At 53.7% G+C, this 16,668-nt stretch overlaps 1 protein-coding gene across 1 annotated transcript in view; it reads left to right on the forward strand.

Moving 5' to 3' along the window:
- RIN3 (Ras and Rab interactor 3) overlaps positions 1-16,668 on the forward strand; it is a 133,594-nt gene that overhangs the window by 101,607 nt on the left and 15,319 nt on the right. Inside the window, exons 6-7 of the mRNA XM_069559701.1 lie at positions 5,254-6,828; positions 9,296-9,604. Of these exons, the coding sequence (XP_069415802.1) occupies positions 5,254-6,828; positions 9,296-9,604 (1,884 nt within the window). The remainder of the gene's footprint in view (positions 1-5,253; positions 6,829-9,295; positions 9,605-16,668) is intronic.

A 16,668-nucleotide genomic window follows, 5' to 3' on the forward strand; every position in this document is an offset into this window, starting at 1 on the left:
AACGACACCCCTCCCAAGGGCTAAAACGGCAGAGGTGACGCTCTCATTGCACTCTCTTGGCGCTTATTGTGTTATCCTTGCATTCCCATTTTAAAGATAGAAAATCAAGTCTTAGCACGGCCAGGAAACTTGTCCAAGATGTTCCAGGCAGCTAGGAGCCCAACTGGGAAGTACACCGAGAGCTTTCTGACTCCCAGCACAGCTCTCCACTGCCCCCTTGGCTGTACCTCATGAGCATCTCATTTGTTGGTGCAACAAGCAGTTGCTGGCTGACTTTGAGGTCAAGTTCAAGGGCAAGTGAGATGCCTGCACTCCATCTGGGAGGCTTACCACCAAAAGGAGGGTTGGTTTGCAGCCTCACTACAGGTGGGTTGAGGCAGGTGCCCCTGGGATTCAGTGTCCCAGGGACCCCCAGGTTTCTCTCTCCTGGGGATGGAGTGTCCCTGAACCCTAGGAACGACTATGTGGAAGACAAGCTGCTCCTCTAGGGAGAACCATATTCCTTTCTGGAATCAACAAGCCCTTCTATCCGGGCAAGCTTGACCTCTTTTGAGAAGTGGATTTAAATGAAACCCGAGGACATTGCAGCTTAGGAACCAGAGGGTTCTGATCAGGCCTGGTGTCCCCAAGGGCTGAAGCACAGAAGTGAGGCTCACCAAGATAAGTTTTTCCTGGAGCCGAGGAAGGGCTAATTTTTCTATTCATCCCCAGAAAGGATAGAGACCCAGAGCTGAAAGGGCACGTCCCATCAGAGACCAGAAGCCTTGGCTCTGAGATGAGCAGACTGCCCCGGCCTTCACCTGCAGTAGCAGTGACAAATAAGCAAAAATAAGGGCCGGACGCCCCAGGCACGGTGCCCAGCGCATCACACATTCTAAGCAAGGCAAAGAAGTGAAACCAACTCAAAAGAGCTTAAGATAAAAGGGGATTTAGTGAAAGGAGGCCGTGGAATCTCCATGATAGGAGCAGAGCGTCTGCCCAGCTTTGCAGGCAGCAGATGCTCTTCTCTGCACACAGCTCAGCCTCCTTAACCCCTGGTTCCCACTCCCGACTCCTCCATCCGTGGGGCTCTGACGTCCGCCCCCACATACCCATCTGATGACCTTGTCATTGGAATAAGTTTATGAGGCGTTTGTGTTTTCTGCCTCTAGTGTCAGCAGTGTTTCTTTTTCTGGCCCTCTACTCACTTTTTACAAAATGAATAGAGTGTCATAAATATCCAGATCATTGCACAAGCCTGCTCTTCAGACAGAGATGATGGTGCTGAAATGGGGTTATTGACTCACAAGCTCAGCACCATGTGATCGCCCAGAACGTTTGCTCCTGAGCTGATGTAAGAAAGTCTGAGCTTGGCCTTGGAAAAGCCAGCGTTCAAAAGGGTTCTGTAGGTAGAAGCTTGGGGCCACAGATTTAACACAGGGAGCGGTTCACTAAACTGTGTGCAGTTAATTCTTCTCAGCGCAAAAGGAATCTAGAGAAAGCAGGTTAGACTTGCAGAGGTTCTCAGACATGTTTGCAGTGCGTATATGTTTTATATTTCTGAAATATGTTTAAAAAGAGAATATGTGCTATAACTCTTCCAAGCTGGCCTGTAACTTGCTTTTGCCTTTATGTTATACAATGAGAACTTTCCTAGTTGTCAAAAATCCATTGGAAAGTCTAGTTTGAATGATTGTCTTAACAGCCCACCTTTGGGATGTCACAGAAACCATTCACCCACTGATCTCATCAGACTTTCTAGCCGTTTCCATGGCGTCTGGCACACTTGGCTGCCTTTATTCATGCCCTCTTTGTTCCTGGGGTTCCTCAAGTGTGAAACCTTTGTCACATGTCCTCAGGGTCTAGAGCCCAGCACCTGGCCTGGCCAAGGCCCTCTGAGGACTATAGGTGTGGATGCCTGGCAGGAGGCATCTCCAGTTGAGACATAGGAGGCCACAGGGCCGGCAGGACGTCAGCCAGAGTCTGGGGACAGCACACAGGAGGAGTGGGCTTGGGCCCTTAGGGGAACTGTGGCCGCTGAGCCGAGGTTGGCCTGGTGCCACTAGGTGCAGACGCCCACGGCCGCACCAACCACTATGGTTGCATGACAGCCTTCCGCTTCTCCCCTGGCCTTGGCATTCTGCAGAGAAAGTTACCTACTTCCTTTTTTCAAAAAAAAAAAAGGCATGAAGACCTTAGTTCCCTAACAGGCCCCCAGACCCCAGGGTGTAGCTCCTTGGGTCCCAGCTCTCCCACCTCTTGGAGCAGCCTTGGCTTTGAAGCCTCTGCCCTGTGGGGTGTAACCACCAGGCCTATCTGTGGGGCAGGGGAGCAGTTCCTAGTCACCCAGCCCCTGGACATATTTCCCTGAACCCCACTGTCTCTTCCACTCATGTAGAAAGGCAGATCTGAGCGGTGGAAAATGTGTTCTTTTTTCCTGTGTGATGCCCGCCCCGCCACTGCTGTCCCGAGGTGGGTGGTCTGGCTGGTGGTCCATCACTTACTCAGCTCTTTGCTCTCCTTTTTGCCTTTCACCTCTCATTTTCTCACTTCTTTACTTCTTGTCTTTAGACACCCTCCCAGGCCCAGGATGAAACCAGAGGACAGTCCTAGGGTTGGTCTGTCTCATCAGTGTGCACCAGGGTAGGGGAACCAGGGGAGTGTAGGCGTGGCCTGAAAGTGTCAGGAAAGTTCCACCAAACTGGTGACATCTGACTCGGGTCTTGAAGGTTGAATAGGAAGGAGTTTGCCAGGTGGAAAGGGTGGGAAAAACATTCCAAGCAGAGGAAACATTAGCCAAGACCCAAAGGTGGAGCTGCCCATGGTGTGTTCAGGAAGGAGTGAGCAGCAGAGAGACTAGAGTGGAGATTCAGTAGGTGAAGGTGTAGAGGGTCAGATCCCACAGGGGATGAATGCCAGGCTGAAGGCTCGAAAGTGATTCTGAACAAAGAGCAGTCAAGGGTCTATGATATGCCCAGCATAGAGCCGCCAGGAGTAGAATGGATTGGAGGCAGAGTGGGGACACGGAGGCAGGCTATTGCCATGATCTGGGTGAGCAGTAATGGGAGTGTCCAGGCACAGGTGGGCAGTTCTGTTGATTGCCTGCCCTGTGACTTGTACCTTCTCCCGAAGGAAGGGTCTTTCAGGAACTTGGAGGTGAGCCTTGGGAGCCTCAGCTCACCTATGGGGCTGCTGCCCAGTCCCTTCATCAGACTGGCTGCCTGCTTGCTCCTTGCTAGGAAGCCTTCCAAGAAGACTGTGCAAAGTACTCAAGAGCATGGACAGGTCACGGAGGGGTCAGTAGCTGCCCAAGAAAGCAAAGCACAAGGCACAGGCGGCTATGAGAAACAGTCCTCCCCCTCACCCCCATAGATGGTGGGAGAGCTTGAAGACACACCCTCCCACGCCGGGCCCCCCATGTCCTCTGGGAGTGACTGGCAGGGGCCCACATTGGAAAGTCACATGAAAGTTTGTCATCTTTGATACAGTGGAGACAGCTGGCCAAAGCACTTCCAGACATGGGGTCTCTGTCCACGAAGGGGCTGCACCATGAGCCCTGCTCTGCTCCATCGCGATGGCCCCACCCCAGAGGGATGCACACGGCGCTCTCTCAGCATCTCAGCAGCGCTGCTGTCCTGGAATTACGCATCGCTCACCTGGATCGGGTTTCTATCTCCTTGGCTAGCAAGCTGGTGAACACCCACATCCCTGAGAGTGCCCATCCCTTGGGATGAAAAACACACGCACACACAGCTGCCCTCGGCCATCTTGCAGTGTCTCCTTTCTTCCAGTGTTGAGAACCTGTTGTGTTCTTACCCCGACCCTGGCTCTGGGGTGTACGCCACCCCGCCCCTCACTCAGGCCAGAAGAGCAACAAGGATGGGAAGTGTCGCAAGTTCCTATGAAGGGCAGCCATGCGTGTAACACATGGGCCCAGCACTCGGCCTTCAGAACTGGTGCGACCTAGTTCACACCCCAGCTGCTTCATTCCCTGACCTGGTGACCTTTCGTCTCTCTGGGTCCCTTATCTTCATCTGTCACATGGGGACAACCTGAGGACTTACAGCCGAGGCCTGTGGTCAGAGACCCTGAGACAGTCCCAGTAGAGCAAGCGGCCCACACACCCAGGATCCAGCTCATGTTTGTTCCTGGTATTGTCTTTGATGCTATTTTTGGTAATTTTCTTACTGATGACTCCTTCCCGGACGTAAAGAGCCTTGGGTGAGAGACTGGAGGCCTGGCCTCATTAACAAGGAATTGGCACTATCGATCTCTAAAATTAATAGCTTGGACAAGACCTGGGTTCCCTACTGCTCTCCAGCAGAAGGGACTGCTTGAATGAGTTCGCAGTGACCTGCCAGCCCTCTGACCTTGTTCTCAAAATGTGCCCCTGGGGCCCTTCTTGGAGCATCCCAAGCTTTCATCAGCTTCTCCAGAGGGCTTGGTACCGAAAGGTCGGGACCTCCTATGATCTCGTCAGCCCCCAACTTGAACATCCCGTGCCTCTTACCCAGAACAAGCCTGGCTCTGACCATCAGTACCTGGAGAGGGAAAGGCCTGCTCTGGTGGCCTCAGCCATGGGCTGAGTCAAGAGAAAGGCGTGTGCTGGGGACTCAGCAGTGCAAGAGCTCAAGCTCTCCGAGCTGAGGGCAAGTGGGCATTTTCCTGCTTTAGCAGCGAGATTGACCAGAGGTGGAATCATTTTGCAGTGGGCAGGCGTTTCCCCCCCTTGGATGGTCAGGTCTGAGCTCACTGGCCACCATCCATAATTCATTATTCCTGCTGTGACAACTGCAGTGGCCAAAACCAGGCCCAAAGTCCCTTCTCTGTTGGGACCCCATTCTAGATCTAGGAAGGTCTGGAGACTTGATTCCGAGCCCCCAACTGCTCAGCAACGGGAGATCTGGACTTCGTCCACTCCATGCCCACACGTCCCTGCACCACAGGTCATGTGTGCCCCTCGGGCGGCTCTCACATGCCAGGGGACAGGACCGAGGCGCTGAGCCTATCGCCAGCACCGTCCTGGCCCCACCCCGGCACTGACACCGCAGGGGAGGACGGCGTGGGGCTTCCCCCTCCCGAGGCAGGAAGTGGTGGGAGAGGTTTAAAACAGTACAGGAGGGGAAAACAACCTTCCAGCGAGTGAAGCAAACACCTCGCTGCCGGCCCTCCCTCGGCCCTGCCCCCACACAGCCCGCAAAGACCACCCGGTGCGGTCCACGCAGGGGCCCGGCTTCAGGGACTGACCGCCTCTCCCTCTCTCTTCTCGGACAGGCTTCTGGGACTCCTCGCTGAACCCCCGGCGAGGAGGTGGGAGTCCAGCGGAAGCCCCAAGAGACCCAGCCCCCGGAGCGCCCCCCGCCTCCAGCCTCAAGTCCACCGCCCATCCCGAAAACTGCTCGTGTGAAATCGAGCTATCCATAGGAAACGGCCGCCTGTGGTTTGTGAATCCGATCTTCATCGAGGACTGTGGCCGTGCCCCGCCGGCCGACCAGCCCCCCGCTGGAAACTGCCCCTCGCGCCCGGCGCCCCCCAGCTCTGACGCTACCTCACCCACCTCCCGGTGGGCCCCCCGCCGCCCGGCGCCCCCTCCCCCGCCACTCCCCCTGCACCCCCCGGGCTTCAGCCGGCCGCCTCCTGCTTCTCCTCCCTCTCCGGCCAGTCCTTTGCCCAGTTCTCCCCCGGCGGCGGCTCCCTCGCCTCCAGAGGCTCTTCCGCCCTCACCCCCAGGACCTGCCCCCCACTTGGCACCCCATGCCCCGGGCCCCCCGGAGCTTCCAAGCCAGCCACCCATGACAGCCTGTGAGAGGCTCCCACGCCCCCTCACAGGCCTGGACCCTCTCAGGGAGGAAGAGATGAAGCCTGGGGCAGCCGCCAGCCCCTTGAAAGCCCCCGCTCCCCCAGTGGCCACGAAGAAGAGCCTCCCCACGGTTCCTCCCAGACGCCGCATCTCCGAGAAGGTCTCCCTGGAGGACCAGAGCGCAGGGAAGCCAGACAGGGGGCCGGCCGCAGAGGGGGCCCCCGAGGGTCCTTACAGGGCATCCCCGCTCCGCCTGCCTCCCCAGCGGACCTCAGACAGCGCCGGGGACAGGCCTCGGAGAACCACAGAGCCAGGCCAGGAAGCGTCAGCCCAAGCCAGCAACCCGGGCAGCACGCCAGAGCCTCCAAGGACGATCCGACAAGCCCCAGTCCCGCCTCCCAGGAAGAAACGGGTCTCCCGGCAGCTGGCCTCTGTCCTCCCAACTCCCCTGGAGACTGCCGAGCTCTCCACAGCAGGGGAGGCCCCAGAGAAGCCCACCTCTGGTCCCCACCAGGGAGAGATCCAAGGTCATGCCTCCCCCGCCGGGAGTAATCAGACCTCGCATGCCCCAGTAGGGGCCCGAGCCCAGAGCGCTCCAGAGTTCAAGGGCTCCCTGGCCTCCCTCTCGGACAGCTTGGGTGTGCCTGCCTCGGCCACTGACCAGGACTCATACTCGACCAGCAGCACGGAGGAGGAGCTGGATCAGTTTAGCAGCCCCGGCATGAAGAAGAAGCCGTCCATGATCCTGGGCAAGGCGCGCCACCGGCTGAGCTTTGCGAGCTTCAGCAATGTCTTCAATGCCTTCCTGTCCAACAACCGCAAGCTGTACAAGAAGGTGGTGGAGCTGGCCCAGGACAAGGGCTCGTACTTCGGCAACCTGGTGCAGGACTACAAAGTGTACAGCCTGGAGATGATGTCCCAGCAGACCTCCAGCACCGAAATGCTGCAGGAAATCCGCACCATGATGACCCAGCTCAAGAGCTACCTGCTGCAGAGCACCGAGCTCAAGGCCCTGGTGGACCCCGCCCTGCACACCGAGGAGGAGCTAGGTCGGTCCCGGGCAGGGGCTGGGAGCGGGCGGGGGGTGGGGGTGGGGTTGCCGGGATGATCCCAGACAGTCCGCCCTCTCCGCGAATAACCCTTCTACTGCTCTGCCTCTTCCTTCAGAAGTCGGCTCACAGACCCAGATGGCCGGCCCCCACCTTCAGGATGCTCCTGGTTTCATTAGGGAGACAGTCGCCAGGAGCAATTAGCAGTCTAAGAAGCAGTAACATGAGGCTATTGAGGGCCAGAGGCCGTCTCCGCAGGAGACCTGGTGGCTTAAGATGAAGGGACCTGAGAGGGTACCTCTTGTTTTGCAGATGAGGGGAAAAGGCCTGGAAGGGAAAAACACTTGGCCAAGGTCACATAGGAGCCAGAAGCAGTGGGGAAGCTGACCGCAGGTCCCTGCCTCTTGAGTCACCACACCTCCAGCTGCAGAGGCTCCGAGGACTTGGAGGGACAGACAGGAGTGGGGTGAGGGAGGCAAGGGCAGCCATGCATTCTCCTGTTGGCGAGGCTGGAGAGGCAAAGGAGAAGAGGGAGGTTGTAGGATGAGGACCGAGACAGCCAGGACCCGCCCCAAACCCAGACATGAGCCAACTCTAGGCATGCCCTCTGCTGAGACTCAGTCATGGGAACAGAGGCTCTTCCCTCACTCCCAGAGATGAGGCAGCTCAGGTGTCTCTCTACAGGGACAGGACTTGGGATCTCTGCTACCAGGACCAGTAGCCGAGACTCTCCCCACCCCCACCACCCCTCCCGCCCCAGGAATTGAGTAGAGCCAAAAAGACTTCCCAAGAATATTTCACTACTATCAGTCAAAGCTGAGCATTGCCTTGGTATCAGGTTGACCCGGGTTCAAATCCTTGCTCGGCCCCTAACTGTGACCTGCACCAGCAGAGCCTAAGTTGATCCATCTGTTGAGTGAGAATTATGACGTGTATGTTGCAGTGTTGTTAGATCAGAGATGACTAATCCTCACTGTACTAGCTGATCAGGATGCCTCCTGGATAAGATAGCGTTTGAACAGAGGAGGAATGAGCCATGCAGATAGCCATGTGCATTCCTCCAGGCAAAGGGAGTAGCAGGTGCAAAGGCCCTGAGGTAGAAGCAAACCTGGCAGGTTGGCAGAATAGCAGGAGGGCCGGGGTGGCTGGAGCAGCCTGAATACAGGGAGCAGGCAAGGTAATGAGTGAGAGGGGTCACAGGGTTAGATCACAGAGGGGCTTGTGGGCCATGGGAAAGACTTTGGCTTCTTTTGTGCATGAAAGAAAGAAAGACAGTGAAGTCGTGTCCAACTCTTTGCAACCCCGTGGACTGTAGCCCACCAGGCTCCTCTGTCCATGGGATTCTCCAGGCAAGAATACTGGAGTGGGTTGCCATTTGCTTCTCCAGGGGATCTTCCTGACCCAGGGATCGAACCTGGGTCTCCCACATTGCAGGCAGGTGCTTTAACCTCTGAGACACCAGGGATTGGGGCAATTACAGGGTTCTGAGCACAGGAATATCATGATCAAACATAGCATAGCACGATTATGCTGGTTGCTCTGTTGCCGTTGCTGCTGTTAAGTCACGTCAGTCGTGTCCAACTCTGTGGACCCCACAGACGGCAGCCTACCAGGCTCCGCCGTCCCTGGTACTCTCCAGGCAAGAACGCTGGAGTGGGTTATCATTGCCTTCTCCGTTGCTATGTTGAGTAAAGGACTAAAAGAAGCCACGGCAAGAGGCTGTTAACATAAGTCAAGTAAGAGATGATGATGGCTCAGGTCCAGGTGGTAGCCAGGCAAATGATGAGAAATCAGGTTTTGGCTACACTGTATTTTTGAGACTAGAGGCAAATGGATCTGGTAACTGAAAAATACATATTAAGAATAACTCTACTGGGACTTCTTTGGCAGTCCAGGGGTTAAGACTCCATGCTTCCACTGCAGGGGGCACGGGTTTGATTTGTGGTTGGAAAATGAAGATCCTAACCTTGTGGTACAGCCAAATAATAATAACAATAATTATATATATATATATATAATATTTTAAAAAGAGTAACTCTTTTTTAAATGTCAAGCATTTACTACATTTGACATTTTTTAAATGTCAAACATTTACTGGGCCCTCAGGCCCTCCAGGCACAGTTTCACAGCTTATAGAATGCACAACTCCCGTGTGAATAGGACCCTCTCAGATTGTTTACTAATAGGCAGCCCTATGAGAGTTAGATCTCTGCCAGGCCCCGTGGAAAGCATTAGGACACCACATATGGGTCCTGGAGGGCCCCTGTGCCCTTAGCATTGTGCCTTTCTGCTGAATGTACTGCACAGTCTCACCTGGCAGAACTGCGGGCTGAACCTGCCAGGGCTGTGAATATGTCCTTCCAGGGACCAGGGATGGGGAAGCCACGCTGTTGGGCAACAAGGCCTGGGGGCGGGATCCCTGCCGCTGGTCTCCCCACCCCACCCTCTGTCTCTTACTTGCCTATAGAAGCCATTGTGGAGTCTGCCTTGTACAAGTGTGTCCTGAAGCCCCTGAAGGAAGCCATCTACTCCTGCCTGCATGAGATCCACAGCAAGGACAGCTCACTGCAGCAGCTCAAGGATAACCAGATGGTTATCCTAGCCACCACTACCACCGACCTGGGCGTGACCACCAGCGTGCCAGAGGTGCCCGTCATGGAGAAGATCCTGCAGAAGTTCGCCAGCATGCACAAGGCCTACTCGCCCGAGAAGAAGATCTCCATCCTGCTTAAGACCTGTAAGCTCATCTACGACTCCATGGCCCTCGGCAACCCAGGTAGGTGGGCAGCCGGGAGGGGCCCTGGGCTGTGGGTTCTCTCTGGGTCCCTGTACCAATGATGCTATGTGTGGCTGTGACCCCTTCCCCTCAAGAACTCCAGAGCCATTGAGAGGCACGGGAGAAGCCGTCCCAGATTCAGAGATCTGTTAGGGTGGGAGTAGTGGAACTCCTGGGCACCTCTTGTGCTCCCTGGGAGCTGGGAGGAGTGCCGTGATTGGCAGCCACGCTGGAAGCAGGCAAGGAGTCCAGCCCACACTGTGCCTCTGTATAAATCAGGCAAAGGCACTATCTTTGTTTCCTAGGGCTGCCGTGACAGAGTTCCACAGACTAGTGACTTAAACGACAGAAATGTGTTGGCCCACAGTTCTGGCGACTGGCATTTTTGAGATCAAGATATCAGCAGGGCCCTACTCCCTCTAAAGGCTGTAGGGAAGGATGTGTTCCAAGCCTTTCCTCTAGCTTCTGGGAGTTCTTGGCTTGTGACAGCATCACTCCAGCCTTTGCGTGGTGTGCTGTCTGTGCGTGTATCTGTGTCCAAATTTCCCCTTTTTATAAAGATGTCAGTCATACTGGATTAGGGGCCCACCCTCCTCCAGGATGACCTCATCTTAACTAATTATATCTGCAAAGACCTAATGTCCAAATAAGGTCCCCTGCACTGAGGCCTAGGTCTGCAACAAACGGATTATGAAAGAACGCAGTTCAGCCCTTAATGGCCACAGGAATCAGTTACAGAAATCAGTTGGGCATTTACCTTGATCTGGTTGGGTGCACCTGAGCTTGGTTGGGCTGGCTTGAGGGTCCATGTGAGGGGTCACTTGGAGGCTGGCTGGACTAAGATAGTCCTTCTTAAGTTTGGGTGGGTGATTGGTTGTTGACGGGTCTGGAAAGGGGGTGACTGGGCCACATATTTCTAATTCTGCAGCAGGTTAGCCCAAGCGTGTGCCCAACGGTGGTAGTTGGGATCCAAGTGGGCAAGTGCAAAGTCTCCCGGTCTGGACTTGAACTAGCACAGTGCACAATGAACCATTTCACTGACTCACTGAGTCACAAGACCAGCCCAGATTTAAAGGGTGAGGAATTAGACTTCCCTTCATGCTGAGAAGAGCTGCAAAGGAACAAAGCAAGGGGTACAGATGTAGAGAAGGGAATCACTGGGTTCATTTATAATCAGTTTACCACAGCGCTGCTCCCGGCAGACGAGGACAGGCATCACTGCACTGTGGTGCACACGTTAGTGAACAGAGTGTTGGCTGCATTTCATCCCCTGATTACCCCTTCAGCTTCATGTCCTTGTACAGTCAGCAACCTGTGTAACTATACACGACAGCCATGGAAAGGGAGAGTGGAAGGATTGTTACCTCTGTAGCCATACAGATGGGTTCAGATTCCTGATCTGTCACTTACTACCCATGTGACCTTGAATGATCTACTTAACTCCTTTATAGGACCCAGTTCCCTCATCTCTGGAAGCTGTTTTGCAAAGAGGTGAAACTCAGGCCCCTAACATTTCAGAAGCCACACTTGGTCACTTGTAAATATTAGAAATAACATGTGTAAAATGCCAGCCGGCCATACATGGTGCCTAGCGGGCTTGCCCAATGGTGGCTGTTTGAAGGGAGGGTTATCCATCTGTCTTGCAGAAGGGCAAGCCAGTATGGCCACAGACCAACAGAAAGTGTGTGTGTGAGACTAGGGTATGGTGCAAGGTTATATCAGAGCTCTGAGCCTCAGTTTCCCCCATGTTAAATGGGCCCAACCACAATCACTTTATGGGGCTGTTGTGGGAGTTAGATTAGCCTGCAGTTTGCATGCAGCTCAGAGGCTGGCACTTGACAAGGACAGTTACCTCCCTCCATCTGAACGCATGTGGGCAGTCATTCTTCCTGCCGTGCTGGGGCTTGGGGCAAAGTCAGAGCCAAGGGCTCTACAGACCCTGAGATGTTATCAAGGAGGCAGCTTTGGGCCTGAAAAGGGCAGCTGCATCCTCAGCAAGTCCCCCGTTGACTCAGAAACCTTTAGCTTAAACACCCAGTTAATTGGCAGTGACTTCAAACACCGTGAGTTTTGCTGACAGTGAATTTACTTACTGAAAACTTAGCAGTGAGCAGGGAATGGGGGAGAAAAAAGCTAAGTGTGAGGGAGAAGAAAGACAGTTGCTAGAGAGATGCAGTCAGAGTTCAGCCTGAGAAAGACAGAGCAGAACAAGGATGCTGAGAGCTTCCTTGCTGGCTGGGGTGGGGCTGGGGGTGCAGGGAGACGGGAATATCTCTGCTGATTGAGAAGCCAGCTCCAGGCAGAAATTCAGGGCGGGGTCATGGCTCCGTGTGAAGAGTCCCCGCCGGAAACAGCTCCACCGGGAGCAGATGGCTTTCTGTTCAGGTAGCCATCGCTGCCTGAGCACTGGCCACTGACCCAGTGGACTTTCCGTCTCCCCTGTGCCCTGAGCAGGGCTGGGCTGCCCCCCTCGGGGCCTCAGCCTCTTCACCTGGGAGGATGCAGGTGAAGAGAAGAGCAGGGATGTGGGGGGGGGGGTTCATTTATGGACACGGGTTTGAACCCAGCTTCGGTGCTGTAGGCTTGGACTTGAATCTCATGGGGCCTCTGCTTGTCTGTAAAATGTAGATGATACGACCTGCCTCTCAGGTTGCCATGCAGGGCATTGGGAGAGGACCTGGAAATCACCCAGATGGCTCAGGCTCCAAGGAGGTACTAATCTTCGAGAGCGTCCATTTTCTCACTTAACAAGGGGGCTGGGAACACCTCTCTCGGGACTGTGGTGAGGCTCAGATGCAACCAGATATGTATGTGAGCGTCCAGTGGATGAGAGGTTGCACGAATGGCTGCCTAGTCACCCGGTTCACCCAAAACGTGGAGGCTGAACCCACTCAGTGGTTTCCAAGCTGGGTTCCAGGAGGCACCCCAGGGGCCACTAAAGGGACATGAGGCTGGGTTTGACCCTGGGCAGCCCTGCTTGTCCCTGTTTTACACACAGGGTTCCATCTGGGATTCTGTTTGAAATAACCCATTCTGCTGCTAGACTTTTTCGTTTTTTTAAAAGAAAATCTTTCATTTGGAAATAATTCCAGACTTCAAAAACTTCAAGAGCAGGAATAATACATTAAAAGAGAAACATCCGCATACCCTTTGTGGACTGCTAATATCTTAAACATCGTTTGCTTTGTCATTTTTGCTCTCTGTGCATATGTGATTTCTTCCTGAATCATGTGAGGGCAGGTTCACATACAGCTTGGCCCTTTACCCCAGGTACTTCTAAAAATAGGGGTATTCCCTCACATAACCACATTAAACTCGCCTGCTTCATAATTTTACATCAATACAGTGTTTTTCTCCACAGCACCTTCTGTACTCCGGGCAGTCAGTGATCTCACGGGGCTTTCTTTAGCTCTCCCTCCTCCAGCTCAGGATCCAGGGGGAGGGCAGGGATCGCATTTCGCTGTCTCCTTTAATCTGGAACTTCACAGCCTTTCTTTGTCTTCTGTGACATCGACATTTTTAAGGAATACAGGTTTCCCTCCCCACCCCCCACCTCACTGTTTCTTCGTCATGAAAGTTCCTCATTTTGTGTTTGTCAGATGTTTCCTCATGATTAGACATTTTCAGCCAGATCTCTTAAATTCTCTGCTGACTTGGACCTTCCATGATCTTAGGACCAGGCCCTCTACCTCGGGCCTTCTGCTCACATCTACCCCAGCTCCCCACCCCCTACCCCACCCCGACTCCCCTCATCCCCATCCCCATTCAACCCAGAGGCTTCCAGCACCTTGCTACCCAGAGTATGGTCCACAGACCCACAGCGCCCCGTGGAAGCCCTGGGGGGCATCAGCGACCCCGTGGAGGGCACACCTCCAGCTTGGGTGCTGCTGGCCTTCACCACTGACCCGCTTTTAGCAGGAAAAAAGCCCTTCTCCCCATCACCCCACATCCCCTACACCACACCCTGCCCCAGCCCCTCGAGTCCAGGGAGGAAGCTCCACCCACCTGTCTTTCCCATTACATGATGCTGGCAATAGTAACTGGTACCCGCAAGGCATGGCTGCTGGCAATGTGCTGGGGTGTAGGGGAAAAGATGGAACTTGGAGACATGAGGCCTGGGATCATGGACCAGGCCTTCTTTTCCAGAAGGCTGCTGCTGCTGCTAAGTCGCTTCAGTCATGTCCAACTCTGCGACCCCATAGACACCAGCCCACCAGGCTCCCCCATCCTGGGATTCTCCAGGCAAGAACACTGGAGTGGGTTGCCATTTCCTTCTCCAGTGCATGAAAGTGAAAAGTGAAAGTGAAGTCGCTCAATCGTGTCCAACTCTTAGCGATGCCATGGACTGCAGCCTTCCAGGCTCCTCTGTCCATGGGATTTTCCAGGCAAGAGTACTGGAGTGGGGTGCCATTGCCTTCTCCGTTCCAGAAGGCAGTTGCTGTTAATGCCGTGATACGGATGGGCCTGGATTCAAGGCTGGGATTTCCTCGCTCCAGAGCCTGTGCCTCCAGCACTGTACCAGGCAGATCCTGGGGGCAGATCCTGGGATCAGATCCCAGAACTCATAAATCCCGATCAAGTACTTCTTCCAATGAAGCTGGTTTAGGGCCCGTGTCAGGCAGAGTGGAGAGTTCACAGAGACAGATGGCTTTGGATCGACCTGGCCCTCCTTTCTGCAGCCAGGAGCAGACTGCATGGGGCCTAGTGAGAGCAGTTAGAACTTCTAGAATCATCCCTCCCATTACTTTGATAAACAAGTGGTCGCCACCTCTTCAGTATCTAAGACCATACATTCAGGGCTGACCTTGCTGTTGGGAGGAAATAGCTTCAAGTCCAAGAACTCCTCCACAAGAGGAGGGGGAAGGAAAGAGAAATGCAGTGTATGCAAATATGGGGACTCTTTCTAAAAGAATACAAAGAACCTTCTTCTAATATAGATACAGAGCAGGCAGCATCCCAGAGGGCAGTGAAGGCCAGCCTGCCACTTCTTCCTCTTCCTTCAGTAGTCTGGGTAGCTGGTTCAGGGAGACCCCAGGTATGTGGAACAAAAGGCCCATGACATCTACCGAGGGTAGAGAGGACAGAGACGGAGGGCAGGCTGTGGGTTTTTAAAAATCTGTGTTTAAAAAGTCTAAACTGATTTCTAATGACAAACGTCACTAATCGTTTATTATAGAAAAAGATGATTAGTATTGTGATAGATTTCTATCTGGTCTCTTTGAAATAGATATAGACAGGTAGATAAATAGATAATTAGTTAAGGAAATACTTTCTGCTGTAACAAACCCTGCAATCTCTAACTCAATACAAATTTATTTCTCACACACGTAGGTCCAATTGGATAGAGGAGAGGGGAGTGGGCTCCACGCCGTATAGTCATCCAGGGATCCAGGCTGGGGGAGGCTTTCTAAGTCCCCTAGGCATTGACATGCAGGTAACAGAAGGGAGACACACAGACAGACAGAGAAGCTATGTGCCTGGTCTGGAAGCAAAGAACAACCTTGTTTTTCTGCCCCACAACAGAAATGGGATTCAGGACCTCTAAGATGTCATGTTCTGAGGATTGCATGCTAAGTCGCTTCAGTCGTGTCTGACTCTCTCTGACCCTATGGACCACAGCCAGTCAGACTCCTCCGGCCGTGGGGTTCTCCAGGCAAGAATACTGGAGTGGGTTTCCATGCCCGCCTCCAGGGCATCTTCCCCACCCAGGAATCGAACCCATTGTCTCTTAAGGTCTCCTGCATTGGCAGGCGGGTTCTTTACCATTAGTGCCACTGAGGATTAGAAGCCACGTTACCCTCCTGTCTTGTATAATAACTATGTCTAACATTTCTCACAGTCCAGTAACCCAGCAGGTACCATGTTCATCACTTTCTGCCTTACTTGGGCTTCCCAGGTGACTCAGTGGTAAAGAATCCACCTCCCAGTGCAGGAGATACGGGTTCAGTCCTTGGGTAGGGAAGATCCCCTGGAGGAGGAAATGGCAACCCACTCCAGTATTCTTGGCTGGGAAATCCCATGGACAGAGGAGCCTGGAGGCCTACAACCCATGGGGTTGCAAAGAGTCGGACAGGACTGAGTGACTAAATGACAACAATAACATTCTGTCCTATTACTGAAACATCACAACCACCCACATGAGGCACGGATGCTGCTGTTATCCCCATTTTATAGTCAAGGAAATTGAGACGCAGCGAGGTTGAGCTTGAGCTCACTTGAGGGTCACAAGTGAGCGGGTGAGTGCTGACCCTGGGACTTGGATCCAGCTCCTGTGCTAAACTGCCCGTTCCCCTGCCTTTCCAGGGCACCCTCAGGTCAGAGATGACCTCAGAGAGGCCACACCCAATTACAGTAGCCTCATAGGTTTTCCAGCCAGTCTGGGACTTTCAGCTTCGGGTCTCTGCACCCACAGCCTGCGTGGTTGACTGCCTTGTGGGCTGAGCTCCCTAAAGAGGAACTCAGGAGGCCAGAGCGATTTCCTCAAGGATGTGGTGTTGCTCAAAGCAGAACTGAGACGTAAGCAGCCTCTGCAGAAAGCACAAACAGCCTAACAGGGTCGCTTTGGGAAGCTCAGTGGGAGAGAGGCTGGCTTCTCGTCTCACGTCACCCACAGGCTATAGGGAACCTCCCTCCCAGGGGCTCCAGCTCTGTCATCTGTGCAGCTGGGAGTTCAGACTGGACTGGTGGTTTTCAAACTGGTCCCAGAGAACTCTCAAAGTGCTGGGGACATCTTGCAGGGGAGAGGAGAGAGGAAAGGAAATAGGAGGCCAGCCCTGCTGTCTGACTCTGATCAACCAGAGAAGCCAAGTTCTGTATAAAATACCCCTTAACCAAAGGTTTCTGCAGCAAAAGTAAGTTTAAAACCTCCTTTCTAGATGCTCTCTAGTTCTGCCATCCTGTGTTTTTATCAGATAAATTCATTCATTCAACAGTTCAACAAACACTTACTGACAATATGAATGTTAACAGGAAAACCCAGTGCCTGTTTTTAGGATGGTCACAATTCAAGTGGAAGACATGGCGCATTCAACAGGTGACAACCGTGCAGTGAGATAAATGATGTT

This window comes from Ovis canadensis, chromosome 18 (assembly GCF_042477335.2).
Source record: "Ovis canadensis isolate MfBH-ARS-UI-01 breed Bighorn chromosome 18, ARS-UI_OviCan_v2, whole genome shotgun sequence".
NCBI lineage: Eukaryota > Metazoa > Chordata > Mammalia > Artiodactyla > Bovidae > Ovis > Ovis canadensis.